This window comes from Palaemon carinicauda, chromosome 4 (assembly GCF_036898095.1).
Source record: "Palaemon carinicauda isolate YSFRI2023 chromosome 4, ASM3689809v2, whole genome shotgun sequence".
In the NCBI taxonomy this organism is placed as follows: Eukaryota; Metazoa; Arthropoda; class Malacostraca; order Decapoda; family Palaemonidae; genus Palaemon; species Palaemon carinicauda.
This window is the reverse complement of record NC_090728.1, coordinates 196,782,479-196,796,568: the sequence shown is the minus strand read 5'-3', so window position 1 is coordinate 196,796,568 and position 14,090 is coordinate 196,782,479. Positions and strand designations below refer to the sequence as shown.

General features: G+C 38.5%; 1 protein-coding gene across 2 annotated transcripts in view; it reads right to left on the bottom strand.

Annotated features, from left to right (window-relative positions):
• Positions 1-4,908: 4,908 nt before the first annotated feature.
• The window catches only part of LOC137640318 (uncharacterized), a 406,862-nt gene continuing 397,680 nt past the window's right edge, over positions 4,909-14,090 (bottom strand). For both annotated transcript variants that reach the window (XM_068372950.1, XM_068372951.1), the window contains exon 11: positions 4,909-7,012. In XM_068372950.1, the coding sequence (XP_068229051.1) occupies positions 6,902-7,012 (111 nt within the window). In that variant the 3' untranslated portion in view covers positions 4,909-6,901. The remainder of the gene's footprint in view (positions 7,013-14,090) is intronic.

The following is a 14,090-nucleotide window of genomic DNA, read 5'->3' as shown; positions in this document are numbered from 1 at the left end:
TTGAGATCCTGTTGGATTTCAGTAGTCTCTTGACAGAACCCGCGATCTCTCTCCTCTTCCTTGGAGGAATGGAGAGGCGGTGTAAATTAAAGTTCCAATGGATTCCCAGCCATTGAAACTCTTGAGCTGGAGATAGTCAAGATTTCTTGAAGTTGATCTTTAATCCCAGATGTTCCAGGAACTGGATCACTTTCTTGGATGCTTGCAGACAAGCAGTCTCGAATGCTGCCCACACCAGCCAGTCATCCAGGTACGCTGCTACCTGAACACCTTCTAGGCGTAGTTGTTGAACGACTGCGTCTGCAAGTTTCGTGAAGATCCTTGGGGCTGTTTAGTCAGAAGGGCATGGTTCTGAAGACATAATTTTTCTTCTGTAACTTGAATCCTAGGTAAGAAGAGCGGGGGCAGCTGACTGGGAGGTACCAGTAAGCATCTGCCAGGTCTATTGAGACTGTGTACGTCCCTTTGGGTGACAGGGTCCTTATGTGTTGAAGGGTTAACATCCTGAACTTACTGTTCTCGATGAACTTGTTGAGTGGCGACAAGTCCAGAATGACTCTGAGTTTGTCCGAGTTCTTCTTGAGAACACAAAACAGCCTTCCCTGGAATTTGATGGACTTTGCTTTCCTTATAACTTTTTTGCTCAGGAGTTCTAAGGTATATTCTTCCAATAAGGGGGTGCAGTGTTGGAAGAATTGAGGAAATGACGGTGGAGACTTTTTCCATTTCCATCCTAGTCCATTCTTGATTAAGCTGTGGGACCAGTGATCGAAGGTCCAACGATCTCGAAATTATTGGAGCCTCCCTACTACCTGAAGCATCTCATTGCTTAGGTTGTGCGGAGGGTTTGCCACCCTGACCACGTCCTCCCCTGTGGGGTCAACGCTGGTGACTGGGCAACCAGCTGTTGAGGTACCACTTGGAATCTGGTCTGTGGTTGAGCAACCAACGCAGTTATGGTGACTGTAGGATGTTGCTGAGCAGGCCGAGAGGGTAGTCTTGGCTTCTTCGATTTCCGTTTAGGTTGGGGAGCCGCATCCGGGGAAGACTTCCTCTTTGAAGAGATGCCCCACTTCTGGAGAAGGATCCTATTCTCCGTGGCTGCTTTCTCGACTACCTCTTTGACCGCTTCACTCGGGAAGAGGTCTTTACCCCATATGATGGAAGAAATCAGCTTCCTGGGTTCGTGTTTTACTGTTGCTGCAGCAAACACAAACTCTCTACAGGCTCTCCTAGCCTTCATGAAGGCATACAGGTCCTTCACTAATGTGGCCATAAGCATTTTGGCCAGGACTGTGAGCATGTCTGTGAGGTAGTAGGTTGGCCAGGGCACCAGCCACCCGTTGAGATACTACCGCTAGAGAGTTATGGGGTCTTTTGACTGGCCAGACAGTACTACATTGGATCCTCCTCTCTGGTTACGGTTCATTTTCCCTTTGCCTACATACACACTGAATAGTCTGGCATATTCTTTACATATTCTCCTCTATCCTCATACACCTGACAACACAGATTACCAAATAATTCTTCATCACCCAAGGGGTTACTGCACTGTAATTGTTCAGTGCCACTTTCCTCTTGGTAAGGGTAGAAGAGACTCTTTAGCTATGGTAGGCAGCTCTTCTAGGAGAAGGACACTCCAAAATCAAACCACTGTTCTCTAGTCTTGGGTAGTGCCATAGCCTCTGTACCATGGCCTTTCACTGTCTTGGGTTATAGTTCTCTTGCTTGAGGGTACACTCGAGCACACACTCCTATCTTATTTCTCTTCCTCTTGTTTTGTTAAAGTTTTTATAGTTTATATAGGAGATATTTATTGTTGTTACTCTTCTTAGAATATTTTATTTTCCTTTTTTCCTTTCCGCACTGAGCTATTTTCCCTGTTGGAGCCCCTGGGCTTATAGCATACTGCTTTTCCAACTAGGGTTGTAGCTTAGTAAGTTATAATAATAATAATAATTTTGTGGTCTGCACACATCTCGATGCAGTTCTGTAGGGACAGGGAGGCGGCAAGCCTCTCTTTCGTCTCTAGCTCCCTACACAAGAGAAAGTCTGACAGCTTAGGGAGATTCTCGCGGAATAGCCGTCCCGCGATATCTGCATCTAGCTTCCCTACTGAGAAGTTTAGCTGGACTTCCTTCCATTCCTTCTCATCCATGGGCAGGGCTAACGACAGAGGCCTACACTCCTGTAGTGCAGGGCATGGTTCGCCTGCCTCAACTGGAAGCAGGAGCAAGAAAGGTAGGGTGTTTCTTGCTCAATGCGGACACTTTCGAGTTAGTATAACCCGCCTTCTTCAGGCTGCTCGACGAGAGAGCCTGTGCCTTGTTGTTGTCGAAAACCATGACCTCCTTCGGTTTCGTCTCCTCCTTTGACGCTGGCTCATACTTCAGTCGAATGAAGCAGTAAGGGTAGGCGTTGAAGCTCGGCCAGAACTGAATATCGTCTAGGGGGACGGCTTCCATCTTCTCTGAGATGTAGAGTTTGCAGTTGGTAATAGGCATATACTCCGCATACCTCCAGGGATTAGTCTCGGAGCAGGATGGCAGGTCTTGAACTCTGGGTCGCTTGTATGACCCTCGGGAGGCGGTGATCCGTGCTTCACGGAGCTCTCTTTCGAGCTTCGCTTCCCTTGCTTCGCCTTGTTTGCGAAGATTCTCCATTAGTGTAGTGATATGAGCCAAAACTGTCTGGCTCATGGCATCCAATGGAGGGGTAGGAGCTGAAGACGTAGATGGTGTTGGCTCTATTGCCGGCACGGGTGGAAGGGATTCCCCCACTTCCGACGACTCAACTTCTTCTTCTCCTTCGGGAGGTAGAGTAGACTCTTCCTCGGGATCATCCCTAAGGAGATCCTTCTCAGTGTTTGTAGACACCTCAGACATCCTTTCCTCCTGGTGGATGTCCATGCCTTGCATCGCCTCACTGACGTCCGCCTCGATTGCAATCTGGACGCAGGGAGGTCCAGGTCGTATTTGGGGCACGACAGCTTCATTACCGACCTTAGGGAACAGCAAGCTTTGCATCCTGTTGTTGGGCAGATACGGCCCCAGAGAGTTCTTCTGGGACGCTCGTACCCACTTGCGCAGCTTTTCTCGTTCTGCATCCCTCGACTCCGATGACTTGGGGTCATTGAAACCTTCGACCACCATGGCCGAGCAGACGTTGCAGTCCTGGCGGTCCCAGTACCGCAAGGTTTCAGTGGCAATGGCGCAGGTGGCATGAGTCCTGCACATAGTGTGACCACAAAAGTTCCTACTCTTGTGGTTGCAGTACATCACTCGCACTTCATTTTGGGCTCCTCCTTTCCAGAGGCATAAGATGCAGGAGAATGCATGATAAATCCTCTAAAGAAACGATCTAGAATGCTAGATTGAACAGGGAGAACACCGTGCGAAATTGCTACCAAAATAAGAATGAGCGCCATCTAGGAGCCTCGTAATAGTAGGGGAGAAAGGGTAACCTTGATAACGGCTCCCTTCAGTTTTGCCACTCTTCCCCCTCGAAGCAAAAATGCTATTCGGGGTGAAGATTGCCATGTGTCGTATCAAGATATACGTCCCCTGATATTATGCAATATCCTTAAGAAAATTTTAAGGATACTCGCGCCAGGAGTTAGAATTCTGGAGACCTATGGTCAATTCTCTGGGAGTATCACTGTACCCAAATATCCCTTAAAAAGCTGTCTATAGGAAGCTTCCATCAGGACGACATGGCTTAGGCCCAAAAAAGTCGTCGTAATAAAAAAATACTTACCATAATCAAAACCGAATAAGAGTAATAAAACACATTCAAAACACTGTAGATTTCGTTTGCCCGGTCTTCAGGACGCATAGAAAACAGGGTTTTCCATTCTATTTTTTATGGAGTCTTTCATAGAAGTGTTCATCGTATTACAAATACCTCTTTAATTAATTGAGCTAATTATAGGTAGTAGGTTGGCCAGGGCACCAACCACCTGTTGAGATACTACCGCTAGAGAGTTATGGGATACTTTGACGGGCCAGACAGTACTATATTGATTCCTTCCCTTTGGTTACGATTCATTTTCCCTTTGCCTACACGTACACACACCGAATAGTCCGGCCTATTCTTAGCATATTCTTTTGTCTGCATACACCTGACAACACTGAGATTACCAAACAATTCTTCTACACCCAAAGGGCTACTGCACTGTAATTATTCAGAGGCCACTTTTCTCTTAGCAAGGGTATGAGAGACTCTTTAGCTAGGGCAAGTATCTCTTCTAGGAGTAGGACACTCCAAAAACAAACCATTGCTCTTTAGTCCTAGGTAGTGCCATAACCTCTATACTGTACCGTGGTTTTCCACTGTCTTGGGTTAGAGTTCTCTTGCTTGAGGGTACACTCGGGCACACTATTCAATCTTATTTCGCTTCCTCTAATTTTGATAAAGTTTTTATAGTTTATATAAGAGATGTTTATTTTAATGTTACTCTTCTTAAAATATTTTATTTTTCCCCGTTTCTTTTCCTTATTGGGCTATTTTCCCTGTAGGAGCCCCTGGGGTTATAGCATCTTGCTTTTCCAACTAGGGTTTTCGTTTAGCAGGTAATAATAATAATAATAATAATAATAATAATAATAATAGGTTTTACATTTGACTGATATTTATCCTAAAAATGAAGGATAATCCAAATTACATTACTGTATTTGTAGCTCGGAAAAAAATAAAACATGACGAAATATATATTTACCTCCAATTTCTTCCATTAACTAACAAGAATAAAGGCTGATCCTCTCATGTGTAATTACCTTGAATTACCTTAACTAGTTCACCCAAATAAATACAGTAGCTGTTGACTATTAAGTATACAAGTAAGCAATATAACAATTTTTATTGACAAAAATACAAATACAGTAATCAATTCTAGGAAAATGAAAGATATTTCTCAGTCTTATTATATTTTCAGAAAATGTTTTATGGTATCAAATCTCTATAAAAATACATAATAAATTTGATCTATAAAACATTTGAGTGATGTATTTTTCACAAGTTATATGTATGAAATGAAACCAAGAAAACTGTTGCATTATCAGTAGTATATATGTGAACCTTGGAATGCAATGCAATACTTAAACTGGCAATGGTACTGACTGATGACCATAAATTGCACTGTTGTGGACGTAGTTGTACATTTACAGTTTGGTTTTCTTTTATTGCAATCAATGTGGCTTAACCAGACCACTTGGTTCAAACAATGAATTTTCATGCAGCAATTGGCTAATGCCTACAACAATAATGTTTAAAAAGTCTTGTGAAGTAAAACTAAAAAAATGTTATAAAGATGAAAAGAACATTAATCACTTTACTCTACACATTCTGATATTCTATTCTAACTGTTTAATACATTTTACAAATGTTTAGCCAGAAAAGTGAAGAACAAGATATTTCAAACAACTAGCTCCAGGATGAAGATTTCATACTTGTCTTTCCATAAAGCTATATTGTAAGGTACAACATGCAAAGAACCTTGCCTCTATTGGCTAGATTGAATTATGCCCAAATTCCTAAAGACTGGTTGATGCAATAGTACACAAAGAAACAGAAACAATTTTACAGTTACAAATTAACATATAACTTAGATAATTTATCCACCATCCATTCAATATTCTATGGACTGCACAGTAAATGAAAAAATGTGATATATTCTGCTTTTTATTCCAAGACTAAATCCAAACTTACTTTAATAGCCCCCAAAATCAATTGATAGCATACTTTCTGCCAAATTTATATTTTCACAGAATGTTAACTTGAAATCTTTCTCAATTCTTTAGTAAAAGAATTTTGCCAAGTACAAACATTCCTTTTGAGATAAGAAAAGGTACAAACTTTATGTAAATACATCCATATCTACAAAGTATATTTATCCCTGAGATATATATTACTGACAGCCTGATAATTTCGTGAAGAAAATTAGGAACTTACATCACTAACTTCAATGGTCTTCTAACAACCAAAATACAAACTAGATGAGTTAATCAAAGTATCCCAAATACAACTGTTTTTGTTTTACTACAATAAAAAGCACCAAACTAGTAAGCTGAAAAATATCTACAAATGGTCCTATTAAAATTATATAAGAATGCAAGGAAACTAAATAATCAAAACTCCTATAAAACTAGTAAAATAAACAAGTATACCAAGACCAAGAATTAAAATTCTATATGATAGTCATTGCCTGAACTACCTGTGATAGGATAGTCATTGCCTGAACTACCTGCGATAGGAAAAGAGTATTTGAAATGATAATCTCCACAGCTGCCGCTAACTGTCCCAGGACTGTTCTGAAGTTCAATGTGCGTAACTCATTACATTTTTACTGTATTTACAATTGTTGACTAATTACTCACTGCAAAGTGAATATGTTATCTACTGTACAAACTACTTACTGTATATCTTTCCAACATACAGACACAAAAATCTTGTACTTATACATATTTGACACCTCATTTTCAACATCCACCTACATTTCATCAACCTGGTACAAATACAAACTTTGCAGTCGCTAACAGCCTGAATTATTTCAGAAATCCTTTCTCTAAAATCCTTGTTCCTTTAATACTATACTTCCCTTGGGATGAAAAAGTATGAACGCATTTTCATGAAGAATATCACCTGTATGAAATGGTCTACCTCTGTATTTCCTTTCTCTCCCCTTTTTTAATCATCCACTAGTTTAAAATGTCAAGAATTATCTATAAAATTAGTGAACTGTAGTTTTTAAATCTCTCACCTCAATAGCTCAAACTAAGCGCCAGTAAATTCTATTACCTAACATGTTTGTTTCTGTAATCTGGATAAGAGACACAAGAGAATCACAGTAGTCTTCTTGAATAACCATACAACCTAGATCCAACTCAATTACAGTAAAGTTTGTTTACTGTGAAAGCTGGTCTGCTTTTGTCTGCACTTCTGTGATGTCACCCACCATATAAAAAGCAGCCTCAGGAAGGTTGTCGTGCTTTCCACCCAAAATTTCTTTGAAGCTCTGGAATAAAACATGAAAAAGACTGTTAATTTAGATTTAATACTTAGCTTACACTTAAAATTCATCAATAGAATGCACTATTCTAAAATCATCACTAATTCTATTTAAAATGATCACATTTATACATGTCCCTTGTTATTTATTCTAATATTATCACTAATTAAATTCAAAATTATTACATCTATGCATGTCACTTGTTATTAGTAATAGTGTCTTCATCATTTTATTGTTTTTCTTAGCTTTACGAGGGTGCTATTCTTAATTCTCACAATTGCCTTTACTACATATATGCATATAGCTGATGTCAAAGAAAAAAAGTATAAAAGTATGCTTACAAGTATGCCTTTCACATGACTCAAGTTATAAAAAGGTTACATTTAAAATTGGTGAAGCTAATATACATTTGGCTGTTCAGCACTGGCAGGTCATGACTAAAATTAGTGGGGGTGCTGCTCCAGAAAATGTGTAGCCTTTGTTTTAATATTGTGTAAGGGAAACAAACAAGTATAAGAAAATCTATTAATAAACTCGATAGAATTCTAAAAGAACAAAATTAATTTTCTTTTACTTACTATAACTTAAAATGTTACAGTTCAAGCTTGATCTATCATTTTAGCCCCCTGTTGAGATACTACAGCTAGAGAATTACTGGGTCCTTTGACTGGCCAGACGGTGATACACTGGATCCCTCTTTCTGGTTATAGCTCATTTTTCCTTTGCCAACACATACACCAAAGTCTGGAATATTCTTTCCACTTTTTCCTTTCTCCTCATACACCTAACAATACTGAGATTACCAAAAAATTCTTTGCTCAAGGGGTTAACTACTGCACTAACTGTTCAGTGGCTACTTTCCTCTTGGTAAAGGTAGAATAGACATTGAGCAAAATCCGGGATCAGTACGTCCTAGATTTTGTCAATGTCGACTACTGTACTGCTATATTTGAGGTCTTCATGCAAATATTCAAGACCTTATAGTTGCATCCTGACAGTATGATATTCCTATATGCTCAAAAACTTTGGTTTCTAATATGAGGCACTCATCTGAGCTCCTTATAACTGGTTTTAAGAAGCCAATAATTTTGAAACAGGATGCCATTCCTAGGGCCAGGGGAATCCAGACAGTATGATATTCTTATATGCTCAAAAACTTTGGTTTCTAATATGAGGCACTCTTCTGAGCTCCTTATAGCTGGTTTTAAGAAGCCAATAATTTTGAAATAGGATGCCATTCCTAGGGCCAGGGGAATGGCAGTGTATGCTAGGACTGAATACCCTGCTTCTCATAAGTACTGCTATTAATATCGATGTCACGAGATTCAGGTAATAAAAGTTTGTGGCAGGCATAACAACTTTTATTTGTGTTCGATCTACCGGAATCCAGACATGAATGATTCTATCTTTGATTGTCCTCTTACCACTATGGCCAAGATACAAGAAGATGATAGAAAGGCCTCTTTCGCCTTTGTTGGTGATTTCAATGCTCACCATAGGGAGTGGTTAAATTCTGTTTCTCCTACCAATTGTCATGGCTTAAGAGCTTTAAATTTTACCTCTGAATCAGGCTGTGAGTAAATCATAAGTGAAGCTACTCACAGGTCTGGTAACTGCTTGGACCTCATATACACCGACTCCCCTGGTGTAATAACAAGTAAGGTTGGTTCTCCAGTTGGGACATCTGTTCATGCCTTGAATTCATTAGTAGTGAAGACTGAGCAGCCCGTCCATAATACATCAAACTCATATAAGATTTATATGAGATCTCAAGCAGACTGGAATGAGATTTTGAGTGATCTTTTGGGCTAGAATTCGTCACAATTGTATAGTACTGTTGATCTTGTTGTCTCTTTGAATGGGAATCTAGTCAACATAATTGACAGGCATATCCCTTCTCCTCTGCTAAGGTACCGAGTGAAGGACAAACCCTGGTTCAGTGGTGATTGTAGACATGCTTATTTGGAGAAGCAAGAGTCCTATCATCTTTGGAAGGGTAACAGATCAGATTTGACTTGGAATAACTATATGCAGCCTAGAGCATTTGCTCAGAGAGTTTATGCTTCAACTGAAAAGGAAAGCAATTTAACCATGAAAGAAACCCTTCTTGGTACAACTCCACAAGTTAGCAAGAAGAGGAGCTTTTAGTACTAGTTGGAGAATTGGTAATGTTACTCCACTATGTTAATGTGTTTGTGGTAGCTCAAGCCCAACTGATTACCGACCAATTTCCATAACTTCCCTATTATATAAAGTTTTTAAACGTCTTATGGCAAAACGTCTTATTAGGTTTGATGGAGGTGAACATATTATTATTATTATTACTAGCCAAGCTAGAACCCTAGTTGGAAAAGCAAGATGCTATAAGCCTAAGGGCTCCAATAAGGAAAAATAGCCCAGTGAGTAAAGGAAATAAGGAAATAAATAAATGATGAGAACAAATTAACAATAATCATTCTAAAATCAGTAACATCGTCAAAACAGATATGTCATATATAAACTATGAAAAAACTCATGTCAGCCTGGTCAACTATAAAAACATTTGCTCCAACTTTGAACTTTTGAAGTTCTATTGAATCAACTACCTGATTACGAAGATCATTCCACAACTTGCTAACAGCTGGAATAAAACTTCTAGAATACTGTGTAGTATTGAGCCTCACGATGTAGAAGGCCTGGCTGTTAGAATTAACTGCCTACCTAGTATTACGAACAGGACAGAATTGTCCAGGGAGATCTGAATGTAAAGGATGGTCAGAGTAATGAAAAATCTTATGCAACATGCAAAATGAACTAATTGAACGACGGTGCCAAAGATTAATATCTAGATCAGGAATAAGAAATTCAATAGACCGTAAGTTTCTGTCCAACGTATTAAGATGACAATCAGCAGCTGAAGACCATACAGGAGAACAATACTCGAAACAAGGTAGAATGAATGAATTAAAAAACTTCTTCAGCATAGATTGATCACCGAAAATCTTAAAAGGCTTTCTCTATAAGCCAATTTATTGTGCAATTGAAGAAGACACAGACCTAATGTGTTTCTCAATAGTAAATTTGCTGTCAAGAATCACACCTAAAATTTTAAAAGAGTCATACAAATTTAAAGAAACATTATCAATACCGAGATCCGGATGTTGAGGAGCCACCGTACTTGACCTACTTACAATCATACTTTGAATTTTGTTAGGATTTAACTTCATACCCCATAATTTGCACTATGCACTAATTTTAGCTAAATCTCTATTAAGGGATTGACTAGCCCCAGATCTACATTCAGGAGATGGAATTAATGCAAAGAGAGTAGCATCATCTGCATATGCAAAAAGCCTGTGTTCTAGGCCAAACCATATGTCATGTGTATATAGAATGAAAAGTAATGGGCCAAGAACACTACCCTGAGGAACACCAGATGTCACATTCCTATAATCACTAATGGTGCCCATCAAAAACAACTCTTTGAGATCTATTACTTAAAAAATCAATAATAATGCTAAGAAACTACCCACCCACTCTCAACTGTTTCAGTTTGAAAACAAGTGCTCATGATTAACACGGTCAAAGGCAGCACTAAATCAAGGGATTTCTGTACAGCATTGGAGATTGTAAGAAGGGCATCACATGCTCCAAGGCCTTTATGAAAACCAAATTGCAAACTAGGGAATAGATGATTACCTTCAGCACACCTATAAAGACGTTTTGCCAGAAGACGTTCAAAAACTTTAGATAATATGGGAGTTACGGAAATTGGGCGGTAATCAGTGGGACTTGAGCTACAACAAACACATTTACATAGAGGGGTAACATTACCAATTCTCCAACAAGTGCTAAAAGCTCCTCTTCTTGCTAACTTGCGCAAAATAACAGATAATTTTGGAGCTAAGAAATCTGCTGTTTTTATAAAAAAACAAAGGAAAAATACCATTTGGGTCTACATCTACATAAGCATCAAGGTCTATCAACAGAGCTTTAATTTCACGAGATTGAAAATCTAAACTAGTTAGTTTAGCCTGAGAAAAACAGGAATGAGGAAGTTCAAGTTTTTCATTACTCTGTTTACTATCAAAACATCAGCCAAAAAGGTGAGTGACTGAGCCATCTGCTTTAAGTAAAGGAGGATCTTTGGCATCAACACCAAAGAGTGCAGATTTAAGGGTAGACTACCATTTATGTTCCTGAGTTGTACCAGAAAGGGTTTCTTTTATGTTAAATTGTATTCTTTTTCAGTTGAGGCATAAACTCTGAGCAAAAGCTCGAAGCTGAGTATAGCTATTCCAAGTCAAATCTGATTTGTTACCCTTCCAAAGATGATAGGCCTCCTACTTCTCCAAATAAGCACGTCTACAATCATCATTGAACTACGGTTTGTCCTTCACTCGGTACCTTAGCACACGAGAAGGTATAAGCCTATCAATTATGTTGACTAGATTCAAATTCAAAGGGACAACAGGATCTACACTACTATATAAATTTGACCAATTCAAGCACAAAAGATCATGCAAAATCCTATTCCAGTCTGCTTAGGATTTCTTATAAATTTTACAAGAGTATGATACATCAGGGACAGGCTGCTCAGTCTTCACTACTAATGAAATCAAGGCATGATCAGATGTCCCGACTGGAGAACCAACCTTACTAATTATAACACCAGGGGAATCAGTGTATACGAGGTCCAAGCAATTACCAGACCTGTGAGTAGCTTCATTTATTATTTGCACACAGCCTGATTCAGAGGCAAAGTCTAAAGCTCTTATCCCATGAAAATAGGTAGGAAAGATAGAACCACTCCCTATGGTGAGCATTAAAATTACCAACAAAGACAAAAGAAGCCTTTCTATCATCTTCTTGTATCTTAGCCATAATGGTAAGAAGACAATTGAAGATAGAATCAATCATGTCTGGATTCCGGTGGATCGAACACAAATAAAAGTTGTTATGCATGCCACAAACTTTTATTACCTGAATCTCATGACATCCACATTAATAGCAGTACTTATGAGAAGCAGGGTACTCAGTCCTAATATACACCTCCATTCCCCTGGCCCTAGGGATGGCATCACGTTTCAACATTATTGTCTTCTTAAAACCAGTTATAAGGAGCTCAGAAGAGTGCCTCATATTAGAAACCAAGTTTGAAATTTGGTCTCTGTAAAGGCCTTGGAGCATGTGATGACCTTCTTACAGTCTCCAATGCTATATAGAAATCTCTTTATTGTGGTCAGGATGTTCATATGATTGACCTTGATTTTAGTGCTGCCTTTGACTGTGTTAATCATGAGGTCCTTGTTTTCAAACTCAAACTAGTTTGGAGTGGGTGGTTTGTTTCTTAGCATTATTATCAAATTTTTAAGTAAAGATTTGTTGTTGATGAGCACCATAGTGAGAATAAGAATGTGATATCTGGTGTTCTTCATGGTAGTGTTCTTGGCCCCCTACTTTCCATACTATATACACATGACATGTGGTTTGGCCTAGAAAACAAGTTTGTTGCATATACAGATGATGCTTCACTATATGCATAAATTCCATCTCCTGAATGTAGATCTGGGGTTGCTGAATCCCTTAATGGAGATCTAGCTAAAATTAGAGCATGGTGCAAATTATGGGGCATGAAGTTGAATCCAGATAAAACTCAAAGTTTGATTGTAAGTAGGTCAAGGACAGTGGCTTCTCAACATTCGGATCTCATCATTGATAATGTTTCTTTAACTCTGTATGACTCTGATAACAATCTAGGTGTAATTCTCGACAGCAAATTTACTTTTGAGAAACACATTAGGTCTGTGTCTGCTTCAATTGCACAAAAAATTGGCTAACTGAGAAAGTCTTTTAAGATTTTCGGTCATCAATCTATTCTGAAGAAGTGTTTTAATTCTTTCATTCTAAATTGTTTCGAGTATTGTTCTCATGCCTGGTCTTCAACTGCTGACTCTCATCTTGATTTGTTCGACAGGTACTTACGGTCTATTAAATTTCTTATTCCTCATCAAGATATTAGCCTCTGGCACCGTTGTTCAATTAATTTGTTATGCATGTTGCATAAAGTTTTTCATAATCCTGATCATCCCGGACAGTTCCATCCTGTTTATATTTCTAGGCATGCAGTTAATTCCAATAGTCAGGCCTTCTCCATCGTGAGGCTCAATACTACACAGTATTCTAGAAGTTTTATTCCAGATGTGACAAAGTTGTGGAATGATCTTCCTGATTGGGTAGTTGAATCGATAAGAATTCAATGGTTCAAACTTGCAGCAAATATTTTTATGATGAACAGGCTGACATAAGTCTTTTTGTAGTCTATTTATGAAATATCTCTTTTGATGTGGTTACTGTTTTTAAAATATTTTATTTTACCTGTTCATTATTTCTCAGATAATTTATCTATTTCCTTATGTCCTTTCCTCACTGGGCTAATTTTGCCTCTTGGAGCCCTTGCGCTAAGAGCATCTTGCTCTTCCAACTAGGGTTGTAGCTTAGCTAGTAATGATAGTAATAATACTAACATGGTAAGCAGCTTTTATAAGAAAAGGGCACTCCAAAATCAAATCACTGTTCTCTAGTCTTGGGTAGTGCCATAGCCTCAGTACCATGGTCTTCCACTGTCTTGGGTCAGAGTTCTCTTGCTTGAGGGTACACTTGAGCATGGAATTCTATCTTGCTTCTCTTGCTCTTAGTGCTTTTTTGAAGTTTCTATAGTATATACATGAAAGATCCAATGTGATGTTGTTGCTGTTCTTAAATTACTCTATTTTGATGGTTCATTACATCTCTTGTAACTTATTTATTTCCTTGTTTCCTTTCCTTCTCTGAGCTAATTTTACTTGTTGGAGCTCTTGGACTTATAGCATCATGCTTTTCCAACTAGTTTGTAGCTTAGCTTGTACTAATAATAATAATAATAATAATAATAATAATAATAATAATAATAATAATAATAATAATAATAATAATTTGCAAGTGAAATCCATTTTTCTTTTTTCATTTTGTGCAAAAAAAAAAAGATCAATAAATTTTTCCTTGATCTCCGGATGACAAATGAGGAAATTTTTCTCCATTGAAAGCACTACAGCCTACTAGTACA